The following is a 21,076-nucleotide window of genomic DNA, read 5'->3' as shown; positions in this document are numbered from 1 at the left end:
CCTTTGTATATGGGAGAAATATTTTCTCATTTATAATATTATGAAACTTCACATGAAACTATGGATGCCTCTATTATTATTACCGATAAGAATTTAGTGACCTTAGTTGCTTCTTTCAGTATTAACTGGATAGATACCAACTTCTCGTGCTTTCATTTTACACCTGATAATTTCATATCCAGAACAATTTCACTAAAACAAATTCATTTAATGCTGAATAGCTGTTATCTGTATGTTCTTGAGTGAATTGAAAAGCAAAGAACTTGTTCATCAGTTAACTTCTTGAGGATCATCTATATTGATCATACTGTTCTGCAGTGGGCCAATCATTTTTATTTTAATGCTCATATACAGAGAACTCGTTAATATCTTTCTTGGACCTCTTCTGCTAAATTTTTTTTCATAATCTGGCTCTCACACACACACACACACACACACACACACACACACACACACACACACACACACACACACACACACACAGCTGCCTCCATAGCCAGGTGGGCAGGAGCAGCAGCAGTGCGTAGCACACGCTTCTTGATTAGACCGGGGTTCGAGCCCGTCACCACCAAATACGGAGGATGTGGAAAGGTCAGGGAATGAACACCGCATATCCCCGGAGCAATATGGCCTTAGTTGCTAATGCTCCTAAAAACTAAATAAACAAACAACAACAAACACACCACCCACCCATCCTGAATAACCCAATTATAGACAACTTTATACATTCCATATTGAATAGATTTTATGGATAATCTGTAGATATCCCAAGCACTCTTCTTTTCCGATACCAAATTCATCAATTTTTTGATCTTATATTTCAGTTTTCACTCTGTGCCATATATTTTTAAAGGTATGAAACAGTGTATAGAATCTATCTAGAATTATTTTTCTGAAATATTTCTTATTTGGTATGTGTATCCCTTAGGAATTTCACCTGCCACCACAGGATTGAACTCAAATAATGTCTAAGACCAATATAATCTCCTTTAAGAAAATGAAAATCCTTTCCTTTACTTTCAATATCTGTAATTTCATTGATGCTTCCTATATTTACCTTATGGTTTTTAATAACAGATGAATTTTCAGTAATGACATGATCAAGTGAAGAATATTTATTTCTCTCATAGCATTCCTAACAAGTTGATGTAGAAAGCAGTCATCCAGATGGTCCAAGTACTGACTGCTAGTAAGCAAGTAAATCCTACCTTCAATTCTCCCTGTCTATGTCTTGAAAGTTATATAAAAAGAATCCCCCAAAATAATAAGATACTCTGATTTGATTGCTCATTCTATTTGCATGTACAGCTGAATCGTCATGCCCAACACATTCATTAGCATTAGTATTAGTTGAGGCATACGATGCAAGAAAGCAGGCTTATGCAGTATCAGCCAAAAAAAAAAAAACCCCCTCCCATTTCACTCAACCATTCACTCCAAATGCCTGTCCAGCTCAACCTTAAATTTATTTAAGCTATCAACTTCCACAACAAGAGATGAAATCTGTCCAGTAATCAACTATCCGCTGGCTGAAGGCAAATTTCCACACATCAATTCTACAACTGTCTTTCTTCAATTTGAATCTATGACCCCTCATGTTCATAATCTGAGCAAGAGGTGCCTAGTCTCCAGGTGCTGCAATTTGCAGAACCAATCTTGTTGCCCTTCTTTGTACTCATTCCGGCAACTCTACATCCTTCCTAAAATGACGCCTCCAGACCTGTACACAGTACTCAAGGTATGGCCTGACATTTGCTTGTACAATGGGATAATAACATCCTTTTTCCTGCTAGAAAAATTTCTATATATCATTGAGAAGACTCCATGACCTGCTCTGGCAGCCCATCTGCACTGCTCAACAAACTTCATATCTGACTGCACAATTACCCTCAGGTCTTTTTCATTCTCCACTTCACTGAGTGAAGTACCACACAGTTGGTACGTTCCTCTTGGGTTTCCACTACCCATATGCAGTACTTTGCATTTGTCAATGATAAACTTCAGTTGCCACTTCTCAGCCCATTTTTCCAACTTATCTAGATTCTGTTGCAGTAGCATATTGTCTTTAACACTCTGCCAACCTTCATATCATCTGCAAACTTGGACTTTAAGCCTGATATACCTTCATAGATATCATTGATGAATACACAAAACAACAATGGGCCCAGCACAGAACCCTGGGGAACACCACTAATAATATTAGTCCATGAAGAGCAGTGTCTGTTGATTACCACTCTCTGTCATCTGCAAATCAACATCCTTTTATCCATTGTAGCAACTTAGCCTTAATGCCATACCTCTCCAATTTGTACAGCAGTCTTCCATGTGCAACAGTATCAAAAGCTTTCTTGAAATCCAAGTATATGATATCAAAATTATTTTGATATCATATACTTGGATTTCAGGAAATTTGTTTTGCATCCAGTTCCTTTGTGACCACATCATAGTATCCAATCAAATTGATCAGACAAAACCTACCTTTAACAAATCCATGCTGTGTCTTAACTATTACTGTGGTCTTGTCTAGATGATCCCACAATGCTTCTTTAACCAGTGACTCCATTATTTTCCCCGGAACACAAGTTAAACTAACAGGTCTATAGTTACTTGCGTCACCTTTTGAACCCCCTTTGTGAATTGGGCATACATTTGTAAACCTCCAGTCCATGGAGACCTCCCCTAAGTCCAAGAAAGCTCTAATAATTATTGCTAAGGGTTTGCTTGCTTCCCTTGCTGCCTCCGTTAATATAACTGGATAGATCCCATCCACCCCAGGCACCTTCCTTATGTTTAAACTTCAACAATTTCTCCTTCACTTTGCTCTCAGTTATTACAAAATCACTTAGCTCCCTGTTAGAGTTTGATAAACTTCTGACATTCCCCTCCTTGAGTATTTCCTCATGTATGAATGTAAATGCAAAATATTCATTCAGTTAGCATTAGCAGAGGCATTTGATGCAAGAAAGCAAGCTTATGCAGCATCAGCCAAAAAAAAAAAAAAAAAAAAAACCCACTTCCACTTCACCCCTCTGTTCGTTTAAAATACCTGTCCAGCTGAGCCTTAAACTTATTTAGGCTATCAACTTCCACTACAAGGGATGGAAGTCTGTTCCACCAACCAACCACCCGCTGGCTAAAGGCAAATTTCCGCACGTCTATCCTACATCTGTCTTTCTTCAATTTGAATTTATGCCCTCTCAGGTGATTATTCTGAGCTAGAGGAAGAATCCCATCAGCATTGAGCATGCTCAAACCATTCAAGGCTTTATACACCTCTATCAGATCACCTCGCTGGGGCCTAGTCTCCAGACACTGTAATTTGCAAAACTTAAGTCTTTCTTCGTAAGAGCACCCCTTTGTTCCATTCACTAATCTTGTTGCCCTTCTCTTTACTCGTTCCAGCAGCTCTACATCCTTCTTGAAATGAGGCCTCCAGACCTGTATACAGTACTCTAGGTGTGGCCTGACCATTGCCTTATACAAGGAAATAATCACCTCCTTATCCCTGCTGGAAAAATTCCTGTATATCATTGACAATACTCCATGAGCTACTCTTGCAGCCCGTCTGCACTGCTCAGAGAACTTCATATCTGCCTGCACAACCACCCCCGAGTCCCTTTCATTCTCTACCACTGTCAATGTAGTACCACAGAGTTCATACGTTGCTCTGGGGTTGCTGTTTCCCATGTGTAGTACTTTACATTTGTCAATGTTAAACTTCATTTGCCACCTCTCAGCCCATCTGCTCAACCTTTCCAGATCCTGTTGCAGCAGCATAGTGTCAGTAGTGTCCTTGACAACCCTGCCAACCTTTGTATCGTCTGCAAACTTGGACATTAAGCTTGATATACCATCATCAATATCATTTATAAATACAGAAAACAATAATGGACCCAACACTTATTAGTGTTGGGTCCATCGTGGACTAATGTTATTAGTGGAGTCCCCTGAGGGACTCCACTAATAACATTAGTCCACGATGAGCAGTGTCCATTGATTACCACTCTCTGTCTTCTCCCCCTCAACCACCCCTTTATCCATAGCAGCAACTTGCCTCCAATGTCACACTGCTCCAATTTGTGTAGCAGTCTTCCATGTGCAACAGTATCAAAAGCCTTTCTAAGATCCAAGTATATAATATCAAAGCTATTCCCTGCATCCAGTTCTTTTGTGACTGCATCATAGTACCCAATCAAATTGGTCAGGCAAGACTTCCCCTTAACAAAACCATGCTGTGTCCGAGCTATAACTGAAGTCTTGTCTAAATGATCCTGCAGTGCTTCTTTAACCAGTGCCTCCATTAATTTTCCTGGAACAGAAGTTAAGCTCACATGTCTATAATTACTTGTGTCAGCCTTTGATCCTCCTTTGTGAATTGGGGTCACATTTGCACATCTCCAGTCTATGGGTACCTCTCCTGAGTCCAAGGAAGCTCTCATAATTATGGCTAAGGGTTTGCTTACTTCCTTTGCTGCCTCCTTTAATATAACTGGATAGATCCCATCCACCCCGGGTGCCTTTCTTGTGTTTATCTTCAACAGTTTCTCCTCCACTTTACTCCCAGTTATTTCAAGATTCTCTAGCTTACTGCTAGAGTTGAATATACCTCTGGCTTTCCCCTCGCTAAATAACTCCTCATGTGTGAATGTCGATGCAAAATATTCATTTAGTTTGTTAGCTACCTGAGCAGGATCATCAACAGTTGACCCATCAATATCAAGTGGACCAATCTGATTCATCCCCTTCCTTCTAGAGTTTACATAAGTAAAGAACTCTTTGCTGTTTTTCTTTGCATCCCTTGCCAAGGATTTCTCGTAATCTGCCTTAGCCTGCCTAACCTCCTTTGTAACTTGGTTGCATATCAACTTGTATCTATCATAGGCTTCTGTGTCATGTGTTAATTTATAAGTATCCCATGCATTTTTCTTCTCTGCCATATGTCTCATTAGTTCATCTGACATCCATTTTGGCCTAAACCTTGAACAATATTTCTTAGTTGGTATGTAAAGCCTAGTAGCTTCCAAGATAAGTTCTTTGAATGCTTCCCATTTTGAATTTGCTGTTGGTAACATCATCAGTTGGTCCCACTGTATAGAATTTAAATACTGTCTCAGTCCATCGTAGTCGCCTTTACGGAAGCAATAACCCTTCCCTTTACCCCTAATGGTAGTTACCTCTTTGAGTAAATCCCACTTCAGCACACTGTGATCACTGCCACCTAGTGGTTCATTTATCTGCAGATTCTTAATGCATGAAGAATCACTGCTGATAATCAAATCAAGAGTATTACTCCCTCTAGTTGCCTCCCGAACATGCTGATGTAGAAAACAGTTTATCAGCTACCTGAGCAGGATCCTCAATAGTCGAACCATCTATGTTGAATGGGCCATTCTGATTCATCCCTTTCCTTCTAGAGTTTACATAAGTAAAGGACTCTTGGCTGTTTTTCTTTGATTCCTTTGCCAAAGATTTCTCGTAATCTGCCTTCGCCAGCCTAACCTCCTTTGTGACTTGATTACAAACTAGCGTATGTTTGCCATAGACTTCTGTGTTGCATGATAATTTATATGCATCCCATACATTTTTCTTCTATACATGAGCCTTATCAATTCATCTGACATCCAATTGAGCCTAAACCTTGAACAGTATTTCTTAGTTGATATGAAAAGCCTAATAGCCTCCAAGATTAAGTCCCCAAAGGCTTCCCATTTAAAATTCACCTTGGTGACATCATCAGTTGATCCCACTGTAGTCACCTTTACGAAAACAAAAACTCTTCCCTTTACTCTTCACGGTAGTTACATCTTTAAGTAAATCCCACATCAGTACCCTGTGATCACTGTCACCCAGTGGTTCCTTTATCTGAAAATTCTTAATGCATGAATAATCACTGCTGATAATCAGATAAAGAGTATTACTCTCTCTGGTTGTTTCTCGAATATGTTGCTGTAGAAAACAGTCATCCAAAAAATCGAGTCTTGCTAGTGTGCAAGTGACCAATCCACTAGTTCCAGTCGTCAATCATCAAGTTCCAGTCATCTGGAAAGTTAGAATCCTCATTATATGACATTCTGATTTAATTGCCCACTCTAGTTCTCTGCACAATTGTTCATTATACTCATCAGAGAAATCAGGCCTATAGCACACCTTCTCTCATTTTACTCTTCCCAGTGCTTATGTCACACACAACACTGACTCAATATTGCATCCATCAATGTCAATTGTATGCACTTCCTTAGATTTTATGTGTTTCTTAACCAACAGCATAATCCCTCCTCAATTCCTGTCCTGTCTAACCTTTCTGTACACACTGTACTCCCCAAATTCAATTCTGCACTGCTTATATCTGTGTGACACCACTTCTCTGATATTCTAACAACATCGGCCTTTGATGTCTTGACCACCACTTCAAACTCATCAAATTTATTAACTATACTTCTAGCACTGGTGTACACGAAAGTGCACATGAACCTGGTAGTTAACATGGGCTGTGTTAGAGTAACTCTTAGTTACTCTAACACAGCCCATGTATTTACTTGTTCCACGATGATTCCCAGCAGTCTTGGAAATCCCCAGCACCTTGCTTTCCAGGCTGCTGCTCATTCTAATAGAAGCAGTGCAAGAATCACATTCGCCTTTGCCTGTGGCCACTGTTAATCTTTTAGTCTGTGAATCCCCCCAAGCTAGCCGTTTTCCGACCCACCTAACACTGCCTCAATAACATCAGCAAATATTCTTGCACCCTTTCTATTTAAGTGTATCCTATCCCTGTAGGAGCAATTTATCCTGTTAACAAGCACAGACCACTCTGAAAAAAATTCCACCCCGTGAGCCTTGCACAATCTCTCCAGGGCCAAATTGATTGACATGGCTCTCATCATATACTCCTTCCTATCATGTCTGGGCAGGATTGAAGACACTTTCAAGTTTAACCCTAACTCGACACTTTTTTTCAACATAGACCTGTACTTTTTAAGTAAATCTGCTGATCTCTTACTCTTAATGTCATTAGTGCCAACAAATACAACAATATCACCTTTTGTGCCCTTAAAAGATGATATCTGCTCTAGAATGTCATCATCTGGCAGACATACCCTGGTCCTATTCCACCTATCCTTTTTGCATAATATATTTACCGTCTCCCTGACAATAGAGTCACCAACAATAACTAGTTCCTGTGGGAACAGCGCATTCTGCCTATTAGATTGCCGATGTGTTGCCTGATGCACAGGAGTGAGCTCTGGCGTTGAGTTCGGCAGCTGAACTCAACGCCTTAATTTCTTTAAGGGTATCTACAGTACACCTCAAACTATCATAGACACCCATCAGAATGCTGAATTAGCACCTAATTTCTCGACACTCTAGGCACCTAGCACATACAAAGATATCCTCCTTGGGTAGATCATGTCCTGTTCCAGAAAGATCTGCAAGCATTTGACATTTTGCACATTTTTTGAGACAGCGATGCATTGGAGAATCACGCCCTTCGTTTCTCCCCTGAGCCACAGCACTCCCACTAATCTGTTCACATTGCTTCGCAGCTCTAGTCTGAGTCATGATTTCCATTTAAATACAATTTAACAATGAAATTTAATAAGATTAAATTTTATTGATTAATCAATAATACTCTGCTAAGCTAACAGATTCCTAATACAGTGCTACGTATTATGCTATCTAATTTTAAATTATACCTTATGCTATCAATTCAAGAACTATAACAATGGCAGCAAGTTCAACGATATTGGTGGCAACACTGGTGATTAATAACTTAAAAAATCACTCGTTAAATTTAAAAAATAAGCTAACGAATGCTACTAAGCATATTTAATATCTTTGTAGAACACAACATAATATGTTAATTAACAAAGAATATTGTAAAACTATCAAAACTACTTATCTGTTTTCAGCAGCAGAAAATCCACCGTCTGTTCACCTCTGCGACCTCAGTGCCCTACATTAATTCTGTAGTGCAAAACCTACTCTCAGTTTTGTTGTTCCACTCTTTATATCCCACCAGACTGTTTCAATTATCCTGATGTCTCCTATCCAATTTATATACTCTTCTTGAATTTATGTGTTGTGATCAGGAGGATAAGCTCTCCTTCCCTTCTGTTATGCCTGTCCTTACTACACATTGAACTTGACATTATTCTGACATTATTAAATCACAACTGCAGCTGTAAGTAGGGAAGCATCTACTTCCTTTCGTCATCTACTTCCCCCACTCCTTTCTGCCAAGTGGGTTGACTAATCCCTATTTATGGACCATGTATCTTGTTTGTACATGTATTTCATAGGCAAATTTGCATATTGTGCAGGCAGAAAAACTCAAAATAACTCCCTTCTTGAGATCAGCTGACTACAGTCTCAACTGAAGAGGCCTAAAGAATTCCTCCAGTTTCTGATGGGAACTGAACCCAGATCTCTTCAGACATGTGACAGGTGGCAATGCAACATGCAAACTAGGCTGTCTAGCTACTATGAAGTACAAACTGCAGCATTTACCACTTCAAATTCTACACGATACATGCAGAATTTAAATATGATTTAACCAGTACTTCCAATCATCAAATTTATTAACTATACTTCTAGCATTATTAAACAAACATGTAATAGACTGTCTTTTTAATATTCTTCGTATCCTGTTAGGGATACAAAGAATATTAATGATACAAAGAAAGTTAAAAAGTTAATGTTAAACACATCCCAGATAGTTGCTTATAGCAATGCTCCTCTCCACCAGAAATTAGTTGTGTAATTTCCCATTATTTTCCCATGATTCCATAATCCTAAAGTCAGATCCAGGTCTTACTGTATTAGTATTATAAGAATTTCCAGCAGGTACTTTCCAAGTCATTGTATTTAAAACATTTGGGGTTATTTGACCAGGAAATTTTACGTGGTCAAAGAATTTGATCCACACCACTAATCTGTAACTTTCCAGTGAATTTCCCCTCAGACCCCCCCCCATTAGCAGTTTCCCAGAATCCTTACGGCCTCTATAACATTAGCAAAAAATTTTTTCTGCCAACTAGGGTAGGCCATATACTAAGAAAAATTCTTTTCTCCCCTATAAGCTTTGTAGAGTCAGTTGAGTGAGTTAACAGACAAGGGATAAAAGCGATAAAACATTGACTGAAGCTTTTGGAGGCTTCTGCCTCATTTCTCAACAACAACGATGTTTAAGCAACACATCTTTAAGTAACAGGCTCACAGCACACGTGGTTGACCAGGCGCATGCTCAATATTTCTTCCATACGATCCAGAACCGGAAGCGGCTCGGGAGCGTGGAAATATAAAACGCTTGTCTTTTGCCAGGAACACAGCTTCTAGTAGGGGGTGAAATCGAACACCCCGTCCCTATTCATACTATTGTTCTCAGACGAGCCTATCCACAAACTCTCTAGCCACTTAAGGTCCCAGAACCTATGCGCCCGGTCAAGGATGACAGCATTCACCGGGGAGACCTGATGATGTTTCTCCCAATAATGCTCAGCAATGGCGGACATATTGAACTCTGTGGTCTGTATAGCTCGCATGTGCTCCCCCAGATGGTCTTTTAGTCGCCGTCCTGTCTCCCCCACATAACATTCCCCACAGTCCGGGCATTCAATCTCATATACGACCCCACTACTGGAATCCCCAGGAATGGGGTCTTTGACCTGTGACAACACTGTGTGCAACTTCCGACCCGGAAGCTGCATACAGCGTGTCTGAAAGTCACGTAGCATTCTTGAAACTCGATCTGACAGGCCCGGATAGTAGGGAATATAAACTGTGGCGACTGGAACGGACGGTATTTCATGATTAGGCTCCACGCCTCTATTATATTTATCAATGACCCTCTGGGGGTAACCGCATTTCATAAGATCCGCCCTAACTCGCCCAATTTCTTTCTCTCTCTCCTCAGAGGTGCTACAATGCATCCTAACCCTACCCAAAAGTGCCCTGGCCATGCTGTTTTTATGCTGGGCAGTCTGTGCTGACCTATAATGGGTGTACTGGCTCCTACACATAGGCTTCCTAAACACTGTAGTACTAAGCCTGGAGCCTTCTCTACTCACCATTAAGTCCAGGAATGGGAGGGAATCATTCACTTCCACCTCTGAGGTGAACTGTATAAAAGGAGAGAAATCATTGAGAAAGCCAACTACATCCTCTTCTCTCCCCTTTTGCACCAAAGTGAACGTGTCATCCACGTATCTCTTCCACTTGCGCATAGGGAACTCCAAACTTGTAAAAACCCTATTTTCTAACTCTTCCATTGCCAGGTTTGCGACAATGGCACTAATAGGAGAACCCATAGCTGTGCCGTGAACCTGTTTGTACATCACTCCTTTATACAGCAAAGTCGTACTCGAAAGACATAATTCTACACCACAGCATATATCCTCTACACTTAGGTGCGATCTAGTACTTAGGGTATCATCTCTTTGCAGTGACACCCTTACACATTCCAACCCATGGGCTATGGGTATACAAGTAAATAATGACACCACATCTAGCGACACCATTATTTCATTCTTCCCTACATTTTGACTTTTAACGAAGTTCACAAAATCCACACTGTCTTTAACAATATAAAGGAGTGATGTACAAATAGGTTCACGGCACAGCTATGGGTTCTCCTATTAACGCCATTGTCGCAAACCTGGCAATGGAAGAGTTAGAAAATAGGGTTTTTACAAGTTTGGAGTTCCCTATGCGCAAGTGGAAGAGATACGTGGATGACACTTCACTTTGGTGCAAAAGGGGAGAGAAGAGGATGTAGTTGGCTTTCTCAATGATTTCTCTCCTTTTATACAGTTCACCTCAGAGGTGGAAGTGAATGGTTCCCTCCCATTCCTGGACGTAATGGTTTGTAGAGAAGGCTCCAGGCTTAGTACTACAGTGTTTAGGAAGCCTATGTGTAGGAGCCAGTACACCCATTATAGGTCAGCACAGACTGCCCAGCATAAAAACAGCGTGGCCAGGGCACTTTTGGGTAGGGTTAGGACGCATTGTAGCACCTCTGAGGAGAGAGAGAAAGAAATTGGGCTAGTTAGGGTGGATCTTATGAAATGCGGTTACCCCCAGAGGGTCACTGATAAATATAATAGAGGCGTGGAGCCTAATCATGAAATACCGTCCATTCCAGTCGCCACAGTTTATATTCCCTACTATCCGGGCTTGTCAGATCGAGTTTCAAGAATGCTATGTGACTTTCAGACATGCTGTGTGCAGCTTCCGGGTCAGAAGTTGCACACAGTGTTGTCACAGGTCAAAGACCCCATTCCTGGGGATTCCAGTAGTGGGGTCGTATATGAGATCGAATGCCCGGACTGTGGGGAATGTTATGTGGGGGAGACAGGACGGCGACTAAAAGACCGTCTGGGGGAGCACATGCGAGCTATTACAGACCGCAGAGTTCAATAAGTCCGCCATTGCTGAGCATTATTGGGAGAAACATCATCAGGTCTCCCCGGTGAATGCTGTCATCCTTGACCGGGCGCATAGGTTCTGGGACCATAAGTGGCTAGAGAGTTTGTGGATAGGCTCGTCTGAAAGCTGAGAACAATAGTATGAATAGGGACAGGGGTGTTCGATTTCACCCCCTACTAGAAGCTGTGGTCCTGGCAAAAGACGAGCGTTTTATATTTCCACGATCCCGAGCCGCTTCCGGTTCTGGATCATATGGAAGAAATATTGAGCATGCGCCTGGTCAACCATGTGTGCTGTCAGCCTGTTACTTAAGGATGTGTTGCTTAAACATCATTGTTGTTGAGAAAGGAGGCGGAAGCCTCCGAAAGCTTCAGTCAATATTTTATCGCTTTTATCTTTATTGTATTTTAAATATTTTATTTATTTATTTATATTTTATTGTATATTAAAGTTTCATCGTATATTTATTTTGTAAATCAGTCTTTTGCATATATCATTTTACAGTGTAGTATCGTTTGGTACATTTTATTTTCTAGTATTAAACCATTATAATTAAATGGTTGGTGTATTTGTTTTAAATTCTGGATATGTACTCTCCCAACCTTAGAGGCCTTTTTGAAGATAACAGACAAGGGTCTCATCATATAATCTCTCTTGTTGTGCCTGGCAGGACATCTGTGATAATATTATTTTGACCTATTTCATGCATTTTTCCATCATTACTTTATTCATTCCTTTTTTTCATTCCATCATTCATTTTCTCATTTACTGTTTATCCCTCCATATGGTCATTGCTGACAGCACAGATGACCATTACAGAATGGTAATGAAAAGGAAAATATGCTAAATGAAAGATGGATAGTTAAAACAGTATTAAAATTTGAAAATGAAGTGTATTACTTAACTGTTTGTTGATGAAGTTTTTCCCTCATTTTCTTTTGTTCTTCTTGTAGTTGCAACCTCATCTGAGATAGTTGACTCATAATTTGTTGACGTGATTCTATAAAATTAAGAGCACATTTTCATTCATTTTTTAAAAAAATATAAATCTTTTATACATTAAATATGATTTATATATATAAATATATAAAGATAAAAAACTAAAATAAGACATAAAAGGAATTGTTTAATATGGCCTTTGATCTGAAACCATGACTCAAGACCATTTTTAAATCTGCTCAATAAATGAAAAATTGTTAACAGGAGTTCTCTTAATAAAACAACATAATATATCTTTGATATGAAATAATAATTCTACCAATGAAAAATAAAATCAGAAAGTGAATTATCTTTAGCTTCAGAATTTATTAAATTACATATATGATAGAAAATATACAATTTCTTTTTGTCCACTCAATCTAAATACAGAAAAATTCTTTGTTATGTAACTTCTAGTAACTTGCTATGAGTGCATCAAAAAAAAAAAGCCATAACTACAGATGCATCTTCGTCATCATTGAGTATTTTTCAGAAAAAATGCAAGATAACTGACTTCATCACAGTAATTAACACTAATCAGAAATGACCTTCCCTTCATTAATCCATGTATAAATCCTGTTATGATCCATTAGGGATACCTTTCTAATCAATATGGTCCTGAATGCCATTTCCTTAACACAGACTCCATGATCTTAACCAACACAGATGTCAAACTCTCACTGGTCTATACACCGATGAGCCAAAACATTATGACCACCTACCTAATATGATGTTGGTCCTCCATGTGTAGCCAAAACAGCTTGTACCTGACGAGGCATGGATGCTACAAGATTTCTAAATGTGTCTTGTGGTATCTGGTACCAACACGTAACCAGCAGATCCTTTAACTCCTGCAAGGTCCATGCTTAAGACGCCGCAGATCGGAGTTGCTGTTCCAACACAAACCACAGATGCTTGATGGGATTGATGTCTGAGAAATTTCAAGGCCTGGAAGTCTTCCTCATGTTCCGCGAACCAGTCTCAAACAATCCAGGCAGTGTAGCATGCTACATTATCCTGCTGAAAGACGACACTGTCAGAGTGGAAGACCGTTGCCATGAAAGGGTGTACCTGGTCAGCAATGATGTTTAGGTAGATAGATGTCAGAGTGCCCTGCACACGGATGACTGGACCCATAGTACCCCAGCAGAACATTGCCCAAAGCATGACATCACCGCCACTGGCTTGTTTTCTTCCTACAGTGCATCCAGGCATCATCACTTCCCCAGGTAAACGATGCACACGTACCCGGCCGTCCACATGGTACAGCAGAAAACGTGATTCGTCGGACCAGATGACCTTCTTCCAATCACTCAAGGTCCAGTTTCGATGCTCATGTGCCCATTGTAAGCACTGTCACCGGTGAACTGTGGTTAGCTTGGGCACTCAGAGCGGACTGCGGCTACGTAGCCCCGTTTTCAGCAGGGTTCGATGTACTGTGTGTTGTGACACATTACTCCCGTTACCAGCATTCCTATTACTGGTCAGTTGTGGCACAACTGACCGGTACGTGGCATCAGAAGTCGCCCTTCTGTTGCCACGTACCATCCAGAAGAGCCTTCGCTCACCTCGAGCATTGATAGCCCTGGTCATCCAACACCTCACCGGTGGTTCGTGGGTTCCCCCCTCCCTGGACCACTTTTGGTAGGTACTAACCACGGCTGACAGTGAGTACACCACCAGCTGTGCCGTTTTGGATATGCTCTGACCCAGTCGTATGGCCATTACAATTTGGCCTTTGTCAAATTCGCTTAAGTCCTCTGCCTTTCCCCTCTGAAGAACAAGAGTAACACTGGTTAATGGAGCTCAGTATCAGGTGTTTTTTTATACCGTGTCCCGACCCACGCACCAATTTGATTTCAATTTGCATTACAACTCGCTGATCATAATGTTTTGGCTCATCGGTGTAGCTGCCTTCTGTATCTTTGTGAATTGGGAATTATTCTGGAGTCTAATGATGGTCTCATTAACATTTCCAATAGGTATACACTGTCCCCATCTAGAGTGTCACTTTCTCTCAGTCTCTTTTTTATAGCAATCTATATGAGGATTGGTAAGGGATGTGTTTGCTAGTAATTTCTCATACTTGGCTTCTGCTTAATTTACCATATCAATGGTTTTGTCATCTATATTCTCATACTTATATAATTTGGTGCCTTGTAGTAGTCTGTTACTGTCCCATTCCTTTTTATTTTATTCAATTAAACCCTTTACTGTTTTTGTCATCTCTCTTCTTCATGAAACTTCTTCACTGGAATGAATGCATTGCAGCTTCCAGTAAATTTCCCATAATGGACTCATATCCGATAGCATAAGTTGTGTCTTCAGTTAAATGAGCTTAAGAAATACCTCACTCCACTACAGTCTCCTCTCTCAAAACCAAAGTCCTCATCTCTACCTTTGATCACAGAAATTTCTTTAAACATTACTGATTTTATGACAGTGTGGTCACTACCCATTACTGGCTCCAGCAAGGTCAAATTTTTGATGCAGTTTGAATTCTTGGTGAGAATCAGATTAAAGATATTAGAGCCCCTTGAATTTTTGTTATGTGCTGGAATAAATAACATTCATTAAGATAGTTCAAAAATGTTTCCACATAGCATATATTGCTAGCTCACATTTTTCAATCTATAAGAGGTAGTTTGAAGTTGCCTACAATGAGGCAATCATACTTCCTGCCCATTCAAGTTGCCTACAGAGATATTTGTTATATTCCACTGAATTATTTGGTTTGTAATGTATACCAACTATTATTTTCCCAGAAGTCACAGTACACAGACTTGACATCTATCTCAACTTGGTTCTGTTGTTGTTGTGTTTTAGGCACATCAGCAACTTAGTCCATATTGTATCCATATAATTTCTGCAAAAGTGCATGTGTTCTGTGGCTGTGTTTGCTGGATGAAAAACCTGAGTTTCCAGGAGGAAAAAAACATGCTATCCTTGCCTGACACTGACTAAATCAGCCACATAATGAGAAAGACCCATAAAAATTCCCTGTGATACTGACAGGATTTTAAACTGGCTTATTTCCAACTGGTGTGGGGAGGATGGCGATTATACCAACTGTGTTACCCACAAGAGCAGTCACTTGTAGAAAGATTTTGATGAGGTACGATTCTAGCCCCCCCACACCAATTAATCTATCCCAATTCTACAACTGTCCTCCAAATTAGCAGTTTCCCTTCCCTTAAAGCCTCCTCAAAGACATTAACAAAAATTCTTACACTTCCTCTGCTCAAACAAATTCTTTTTATTAACTGGGCATGCAAGGGCAGGCTGAGAAATACTCCCCCTTCTCTATAAGCCTTGCAGAGTCCTCAAGCCTAGAGTAAATTCACAAGCTTTTCATCATATAATTCCTCCTATCATGTCTGGTCAGAACCACAAACACATGGTCATTTTGTCCCTCTGTGTAACATTTTCCCAACATGACCTTGTATTTCATAACAAAGTCATCAGTTTGTTTGTACCTTATATCAATAGTTCCCACGATAACCATACACCCTTCAGTACCTTAAGAACTGGCAAACTGGTTTGTTACATCAATATCAACAATTTTTGCACCCAGTAAACATTTCTTGGTTCTGTTCCATTTGTTATTCCAAAACATATTCCTGGTTTCCTTTATAATTGAACCCCCCCCCCCGTAAAACTACCTCCTGTGGAAACAGAGATTCTACCCTGAAGGATCCATTCCTGGACCAGAATAGGTGTATAAAGCCTTGAATGGTTTAAACATGCTCAATGCTGATGGAATTCTTCCTCTTGCTCAGAACAATCATCTGAGAAGGCATAAATTCAAATTAGGAAAGACAGATGTAGGACAGATGTGCAGAAGTTTGCCTTTAGCCAGCGGGTAGTTGGTTGGTGGAACAGACTTCCATCCTTTGTTGTGGAAGTTGATAGCCTAAATAAATTTAAGGCTGAGCTGGACAGATACTTGGAACGAACGGAAGGGTAAAATGGGAGCGTGTTTTTTTTTTTTTTTTTTTGGCTGATGCTGCATAAGCTTGCTTTCTTGCATCATATGCCTCTACTAATGCTAATGCATCTCCCAGCATAGCATTAGACATATGAGTTTCAATTGAGTCCCCATTTTGATTCTGCTCTAACTTGTTTCCTTAGAGATTCAGTATTGTCTAACAGTACACAGTTTTGCATGTTGTGTGTGTGTGTGTGCTGAAAAACCTGAATAATTCACACAGGAAAAATATTCCACTCCTCCCCCAAGACTGGCTGACTACAACTTCAATTCAAGAGGACTTTAGAAATTGCTCCAGTCTTCAAGGACACTGAACTCAGACCTCTCAAAATGAGTGACAGGCAACAATGCTGTTTGTTTGTTTGTTATTTGGTTTTTAGGAGCATTAGCACCTAAGGCCATATTCTCCAGGGATATGCGGTGGTCATTCCCGGGGATATGCGGTGGTCATTCCCCGCATCCTCCGTATTTGGTGATCACGTCCTCGAATCCCGGTCTAATCAAGAAGCGTGTGCTAAGCACTGCTGCTCCTGCCCACCTGGCTATGGAGGCACCTAGGAAACAATGCATCTTGTTGACTAAGTCATGGAGGATATGTCCAGTACACAGATATGATGCTCCATAATCTACAGAAAGTTCTGCAAACATGCAACTGTGAGTACAAGCAGAAAGGCCATAACTTGCAGGTAAATTGCTAGTGATAATTCATCTAGCAGTTCTGTAATTCTGAGACATGTTATGTTTGCCTTTTCTAGTTGAAATATATTTAACTTTAAATAAAAATTCAAATCACAAAAACAACAAAACAAAGTACTGATGAATTACCTTAAAAATTACAAAACCATTACAATACAGGGCGATTCTAAATTATTGTTGGGGTTTCCACGGCCTATAATTTTCGAACTGGAATCAACAAAATAAAACTGCTTACGGAATATGAAATTGTAACTCAAAAAGTTTTATTTGGCAATGCTGTACTCACCGCATTGATGTCTGGGAGATATTGACAGTAATACTTCAAAATTGCTACTGTTCAAGAGAAGGCAATGTGCATACTTTGGTTTTTCGAAACAAAGTCCATTATCATAATGCAACGTCGTTACAGAACTCAGTATGGAAAATATCCACTTTCAGATAATGCTAGCCGACATTGGTTAAAGCAATTTAAAGAGACTGGTAGTGTTCTGCACCGAAAAGGAGCAGGAAGACTGAGCACTTCATAAGAAGCTGTTGATCGAGTCCATGAAGCACTTTCTCGAAGCCCACAAAAATCAACTAGACGAGCTTATTTGCAGTTAGGTATACCACAAACGACAGTTTGGAGGGTTGTTCATAACCGCCTTCACCTCCATGCCTACAAACTGCAAATTGGGCAGGCTTTAAAGCCAAATGATAAACCACGCCGTTTCCAATTTGCCCAAGACATTTTGTCAAACACTGAAGCTGATGAAAATTACCTTCGGAGATGGAGATTTAGTTATGAAGCAACATTTTATGTATCAAAGAGGGTAAATCATCATAATTGCAGAATATGGGGATCAGAAAACCCTCACGCCATTCGAGAATTCAAAAGAGATAGTCCAAAGGTCAATGTCTGGTGTGCTTTGTCATGTTCAGAAGTTTTGGGGCCCTTTTCCTTTGTGGAAAAAACAGTGACAGCAGTGACCTATCTGGACATGCTACAGCTGTATCTGTTATCCCAGTTGGAAAATCATTAGCCAGATGTGGTGTTCCAGCAAGATGGTGCACCACCACCACATTGGGCTCTTATTGTCCGAGAATTTCTTGACATGCATTTTCCTGAGCGCTGGATTGGGCGTGGTGGACCGATTCCACGGCCTCCACACTCACCTGATCTTAAGCCGCTTGATTTCTTCCTGTGAGGATACGTGAAGGGCATTGTGTACAAGACCCCTGTGACCTCCCTTGATGAACTGAATCTCAGAATTGTTGCTGCGATTGAAACAGTTACACCGCAAATGCTGGAGAACACTTGGAGGGAAATTGAATATCGCTTGGACATCTTACATGCCACGAAAGTTGCACATGTTGAAGCTGTTTAGCATTCTGCAGTATTGATTCTACAGGTAATAAAACGTTTTGAGTTATACTTTCATATTCTATAAGCAGTTTTATTTTGTTGTTTCCGGTTTGAAAATTATAGGCCAAGGAAACTCCGACAATAATTAAGAATCACCTTGTATATTCGATAAAGCTAAACTTAGTTTTGATTAAGTCTGTCAAATTAGTTCTTTCAAGGTGAATGCGCCTAACTGATGCCTCACTTACTTTATAACTCAATAATCCCAGTTTTTGCAAAGGTTTCCCTTTTATTTTGATGAAACAAGTAGCCAAGATGCTCACTTTTCAGAAAAAAAGTATACTAGGTGTTAACCTTATGGTTTGATACTGGACTTCTGTATTCACCTTTTAATGCAAGGTAATCAGCTGGTTAAAAGAGTTAAAAATAATATCTACTATGTATTAAACTTTTTTTATAGTTTAGCTACAATTGAACTAGCAAATTATACTTTATAGTGCAGGTAGAAAAACAATGGTCTTATGAAAGACACCAATTTCTCAAACTGTAATGCTACCATGAGTTGTCTTGTGTTGCACTACTAATAAAGTAATGCTTCTCTAAAAGAGAAGCATAGTGTAATTTAGTAAAGTGGCCCCCACCCTACTTCCAAGATATTACATCCTTTCACATACTTAATTGATGAATGATCATCTGTGGTCCTTTAAGACCATTGTTCACACTTGGATTCTGACAGCTCCTCCTCTGAACTTTGAGAAGAGTGCAAGTGAAACCTTTACCCATACCAACAGGTAACTACAAATCTAATTTTGATATGTTTGTTTTTTTCTGTCTGTGCAAAATATGATGTAAGTCCTAATACAAACTGTATTATTTACATGCAGGTTAACACATTTCATTAGCTTATTTTTGAAAATATACTTTCTTTATAAACTCAACAATCTTTTCCTCTTTTTATTTGTAAAAATATTAAGGTCTACCTATGTATCACTTGCTAATTTTTTTATTTTATTTTTAAAATTATACTGTTAACAACTATGTAATCCAATATGCTAACTTAAAGCATATTTGGAGTAAACAGCCAATTTTGCTGTAATATGGCAAACTTAATATATACTAGCAAATCACACCAACCTCTATGTTGGTAAAAGCCTTATGAGGTAATAAAATAATTTAATGAGTAGTTTTTAAAAATACTCATTAAATTCCCAAAAAAAAAAAAAAAAAAGGAAGAGTTATATTCACCTCTTCGGTGGTTAACAGATTCTGGAATAGGTGATGGTGTTTTCAGAGACTGAGTACGAACAGCAGGTACAGGAGGAGACCTAGCTCTCTCAGGCTGGCTTTGAGCTCTCTGTATTGGATAAAAATATATATACATTTTATTCATTATTTTATATAGTAAATCCCATTTCAACAAACACCGATAAAAATTTCACTATAGAGAAAACATTTTATGGTCTCAGCTGACTTCCCTTATTAATAATGCTTTGTAAATCTCATTTGAGAAAAACACAGTTCTGAAGAAATATAATAATATATTCAGTATAATAAATTATTTTCAAAGTCTGCCTTTGCCTAAAAATATATTGGTTTACCTATGTGAAAATTATAAATGACACTATGAATGCACCTTATATTTTAAACAGATAAAGGAAGTGTTGTTTGAAGAAGAAAAATTAGTTTTAAAATATGCTGCAAAAGAATCAGTTTCATACACTCTACTGAGTTTTCCATGTTTTTGAATGATTATGCTCATATTCAATTTGGTACACCAAGTCAGCACCTTTTCAAACCCCCTCCCCCAAAGTGGATGACATGAGTTCATACATATGAGATGATGAATTTGTAACTATTTACTTTTACTAATTTTTTTTTTTGTGGTCAGGTGAGGGCCTCAAATCAAGGAAACAGTTCACTCATTGTAGAAAACACAAAACAAAACAAAAACAAAAAAAAGCTTAAAAGCAATAATCCAATCCAACTTAGTGTAACTTAAATGTAAATTTTCAATTCCATTTAAGTTGAATTTTTATATTAATTCCCACAAGTTAAACATTAAAAACAAAAAGTTATGTATTGATACATGCAAAGTTATATTTACTGTACCATATTTCTGAAAGTCCGGGTTATTAAAATTTTATACCAAATAGTATTTCAATATATTTTATTTATTTATTTATTTTGATTTTAAAGTTGACACTGAAGTAAAATAAATTGCTACTTCTATATATTAGAAAAACTGAGCAGAATTTATTTGAAAAAATAATTATTCATCTGAAATAATTTTCAGCAATACTGATTAAAACAAAATTTCTGCACAATGAAATGATTCATGCATTCTCAAGAAGTTTGTTGCAACAAGATTTTACTATATTTATATATATTCAAATAAAATAACAGAATTATATGAATGCTCAAATTCCATATTTCTCATTCATGATAACTAAATACCAGTTTTTTTAAGAAATGTAAAAGTACCAGTGAAGTGAAGTGAAGAATAGTATATACTAGATGCAAAGAAAACTGTTACATTCCTTAAAATTAAGTTTAAGATATGGATACTAAAGCATGGAGTATTTCAAGTACTTGATGATTATGATGAGCATGAGTATTTCAAGATTATAATAATTTTTTTTAATATATCC

The 21,076-nt window shown here is 38.8% G+C and overlaps 1 protein-coding gene across 3 annotated transcripts in view; it reads right to left on the bottom strand.

Annotated features, from left to right (window-relative positions):
• The window catches only part of LOC150087471 (uncharacterized), a 238,090-nt gene that overhangs the window by 10,293 nt on the left and 206,721 nt on the right, over positions 1 to 21,076 (bottom strand). For all 3 annotated transcript variants that reach the window (XM_090372089.1, XM_090372090.1, XM_090372091.1), the window contains 2 exons: positions 19,674 to 19,782; positions 12,327 to 12,421 (listed from right to left, as the gene is read on the bottom strand). In XM_090372089.1, coding sequence (XP_090228215.1) covers positions 12,327 to 12,421; positions 19,674 to 19,782 — 204 coding nt within the window. The remainder of the gene's footprint in view (positions 1 to 12,326; positions 12,422 to 19,673; positions 19,783 to 21,076) is intronic.

The sequence above is a fragment of the Mastigoproctus giganteus genome, chromosome 4, assembly GCF_048544385.1.
Source record: "Mastigoproctus giganteus isolate SK-2022 chromosome 4, ASM4854438v1, whole genome shotgun sequence".
Taxonomy (NCBI): Eukaryota; Metazoa; Arthropoda; class Arachnida; order Uropygi; family Thelyphonidae; genus Mastigoproctus; species Mastigoproctus giganteus.
The sequence above is the reverse complement of the archived record's forward strand: the minus strand, read 5'-3'. Positions and strand labels throughout refer to the sequence as shown.